The 3,957-nt window shown below is 38.9% G+C and overlaps 1 protein-coding gene across 1 annotated transcript; it reads right to left on the bottom strand.

The window, feature by feature from the left end:
• Nucleotides 1-367: 367 nt before the first annotated feature.
• Nucleotides 368-1,306, bottom strand: LOC114623475 (olfactory receptor 5AN1-like). The gene has a single exon (XM_028770145.1). The coding sequence runs from the start codon at nt 1,304-1,306 to the stop codon at nt 368-370; it is 939 nt and encodes a 312-aa protein (XP_028625978.1).
• Between the last annotated feature and the right edge of the window lie 2,651 nt (nt 1,307-3,957).

The raw sequence follows: 3,957 nt of genomic DNA, 5'->3' as shown, positions 1-3,957 counted from the left end.
TGATACTTGTGACAAGGATTTTGGACCCTGTGTGGGGACTTTTATCTACGGGGACAGTTCAGTGAGTTAGCAGTCTTCATTCTTGTTCATAATGGTTCTAAACTTGATGTTTCCTAAATGTCTGTGCATAGGAGAATGAATAATGAGATGGCCATTGTGTAACATGGAAACCTTAATCCTATGGATCTTAAAGGTGTTTCCATGGCATTTAATGAGTTAGTTCCTACAGAAATATTGTCTGCTTCAAAGTAAAACTTTTTCCTCCAAAGGCCCATGAATTTTCTTGTGTTCCAGCAATGTGCATATTATTGTGGGCAACAGCAGTTGTGGCAGAACATATATACTAAAATTTTCAGATTCTGTGTCGCTAGCTGCAGATTGTCTTTTTCTGCAACCTCTTCATAGCATCTTTGATTTCTCTGTTCCTCAGACTGTATATCAAAGGGTTCAACATGGGAATCACAACAGTGTAGAAAACAGACACAAATCTATCAAAACTGGAGTAGCCACCAGAACTTGAACTCAAATAGACAAAGATACTGGAGGTGTAGAAAAGGGAAACAGCTGTCAGGTGAGAAGCACAGGTGTTGAATGCCTTGGATCTGCCCTTTGCTGAAGTGATCTTCAGGATGGACAAGACAATATAGCCATAGGATATCATAATAACTAGCACATTTACAAATCCAAAGATCATTGTTAATATGGCAGTCAGGACTTGTACAAAGAAAGTGTTTGTGCAGGACAGAACTAACAGCTGTGGCATGTCACAGAAGAAGTGCTTGATGACATTAGTTCCACAGAAGTGGAGACGAAGCAAGGCAAACAACTGAAGTAAAGAAGCAGTGAGCCCAGACAGATAGGATGCCAGCACCATGAGTACACAAAGAGTGGGTGACATGATCGATGCATACAGAAGAGGGTTACAAATGGCAGCATACCTGTCATAGGCCATGGCTGCCATGAGACAAGACTCACTCAGCCCCATGGTGGAAAAGAAGAAATTCTGAACAATGCAGCCCACAAAGCTGATAGTTTTCTTTTCCTGGAAAAAGTTTGAGAGCATTTTTGGGACTGTGCAGGTAACATAGCAAAGGTCTATAATGGAAAGGTTACAGAGAAAGAAATACATGGGAGTGTGGAGGTGAGGATCCATTCTTATTAACAAAATGAGGATTAGATTCCAGGTCAGAGTTGTAATATAGATGAGCAGGAATGTGATAAAGAGCAGTATTATTATTCTGTGTAAATCTGTGAATCCCAGGAGGATGAAGTGGGTGATCTCAGTGCTGTTTCCCCTAGCAATCATTTCCCTGGTGTTCCTAAGATCAAAAGAGAGACAAGAAGTACATAGTTGAGCAGGGCGAAATCATAGCACTACAATTTCACATCATCTGTCTTTCTTCTTCTTCTTTTTTTTTTATGTTCATGGCAGCTTTATTCTTTTTTTTTATAATTTATTTTTTCTCAAATCATAATTCATTCACACAGGGGTTATAAACACAGAAAGGCAGGATGTGGGGAAGGGAATGACAATGGAGTGTGGAGTGTGAAGATACAGATATCTTCAGAACCGGGTATGGGCTGGGTGAAGGTTCAGGGGACAAGTCACTATGACTCTGCCTATGACTCATTTGTCCTTATCTAAGTTGGTATTGTCTGCCAAGGCTACCTATTTACAAGGTCTATGGCTACTCAGGCTTGTAAATTTCCACAAAAGCTTCTTGTTTACATTAGCTTATAGCCATCTGTTTCAATGTTTTTCCACTGAGACCCAAGACTTGGTTTAGTATACATGTATGACAGGCCTATTGCTGATTTTCGGCCTATGTCTGATTTTAGGCCTTCAGTGTGTAATCAGGGCTGCCCCTGACATCTCCTCCCTTCTCTAAGTATAGAAGGGCTGTGGCAATTCTAAACTTGCGAAGGCGGGGATAGAGGCCTGACCTCCAGTATTTGAAGGGAACCTTGTAATGGCTCCAGTCCCCCTGTCGTTGTCCAATGAGGCATGAGGGCCATACCCATCCTGATGTCTTTTTCCTGGAGAGGGGATACTTTTGACATCAACCCCTATGCAGTCAGGCTTGTCCCTCAGGGAACCCAGATAGATATTTTTATCTTTTATTTATATTCCCTTGCAGTGCTTAGCCTCGCAGCCTAAGCAAGAATTCAGATCGCCTGTCAGAGGGGGTTCTGGGTGGCCCCTCTCTGCTTGGTCTAGGGGCAGAAGTCCCCCCTTTTAGGTTGGGTGGAGATGGGTTTTGGAAACACCCTGTCTGTCTTTCTTCAATGATCCCTGAAAAAGAAAAAAAAATGCTTCATTGCCCCATGGAGAGCCAGTCATTCTCAAACTGTCAAGAAGATGCTGAGAGGAGTTGGGGAAAATGGGAATCTGATCAAAGCACATTGTATGAAATTTTTGAAGAATTAAAATCAATGAGAAATAGAACTAGACATGATTGCTCATGCCTTCAATTCCAGCACTCGGTAGGGAAATTCAAATATCTGAGGCTATCTTGGTCTACATAGTGAGTTCTAGGCCAGCTGATACTATATAGTAAAACTTTGTCTCAAATAAAAAAGAAAAGAAAACAAATATCTATTCTGCAAACAAAATAAGTGAAATAATTTAGCATATTTATAATAGTTTCTTTGTAAGTATATTTAAGTCTCCAAACTGGAAAATACTATAATGTATAATTCTGCTGTTTTGTTGGAGTGAGACCATGTACACAAGTCTACTTCAGTAGCCTTCACAGAAAGCACTCCAAAAGAGTTGAGTATACTTCATTGTTTGGTGTCCCCTTGTTTATGCTAATGTCAGAGTATGTTGCTTCTTGAAAAACTGCATGAGATGTGGTGAGGAGTTCAGAGTTTAGAGTGTTCCAAATGTCCACACCAAAAAATGATAACAACAAAAGTCCTCAAATTAAATCTTTATAGAGACAGCTATGACTGAAAATGGAGGCCAGCCTGCAGCATAGAATCAGGTTCATAGGTCTGTTCATTAGACGGTGGTTATCATTATTGAGAGCTGATGATCAATTGTGAATGATTGCTGCATCTATAAATAGAAATGCTAGTGTTGATTTTTTTTTTGAGAAATTGAGGGCTCTCTTATCAACCCTATGGACAGTGAGGCATACCTGCTCTAGTTAGAGGCCTATTAAGAGCCTTATCCATGAAAGTGAAACTTCTTTGGGTCATGAAGACATGTGCCCTCCTAATTATCTTCTTATTAGTTTTCTTGTCTCCATGCAAAAGATCACAAGGGAGCCAATATAATGGGATTGACCTTGATGGAGAAAAATGATCAAAGTAAATATTTCATTTACAGAACCATAGAGGCATAATTTTAAAATATAATCTTTGAGTTAGCTTTCACTAACAAAAGCATTATTGGTAAAGCCATGTCTGTACTCCAAGACAAAGTTGCCCTACTTTGTGACTAAATTAGTCAGTGATGATAGATGAAATGTTTTTTAAAAGTTGAATAAAATTCTTTTACTTTTAGATGCTAATACTATAGTTATCAATAATTCATCATTAGAATAGTGGACATGAGCCCAAAGAACAAATGAATTCCTTGGAAATAAATATAAATATTGGCAAGATTTTTCTATATGTCAATATTAGTATTTTAAATTAACAGGGAAAGGAAAAAACCCTTTCACAAATCCTGTGTAAGAACTTACTAGAGTTCTTACATCTCATTGAACTATGAAATAGATATATACATTTATATGACATTGAAGTAGATGTTTCAGATCCTAGCAATAAAATAGTCTAAGAGAAAAATATGAATTAAATCTCTTGGCAAAAGAGGTCCTAGCAGCTTATAATTCCTGGGGAAGGGAGTCATTCTCTTTTGGGGCATTGGCTACTGATTGGTTTCTTGTGTCCCAATATATGGCCATGAACCCATGTGCATATGTTCAGCACTGATTGGGCTCAGGAGTT

This window comes from Grammomys surdaster, unplaced genomic scaffold (genome assembly GCF_004785775.1).
Source record: "Grammomys surdaster isolate TR1022 unplaced genomic scaffold, NIH_TR_1.0 198, whole genome shotgun sequence".
NCBI lineage: Eukaryota > Metazoa > Chordata > Mammalia > Rodentia > Muridae > Grammomys > Grammomys surdaster.
This window is presented reverse-complemented; position numbering and strand designations above follow the sequence as displayed.

Coding starts and splice junctions, on each gene's coding strand:
- LOC114623475 (XM_028770145.1), bottom strand. CDS start 1,306: ATGATTGCTAGGGGAAACAGCACTGAGATCACCCACTTCATCCTCCTG.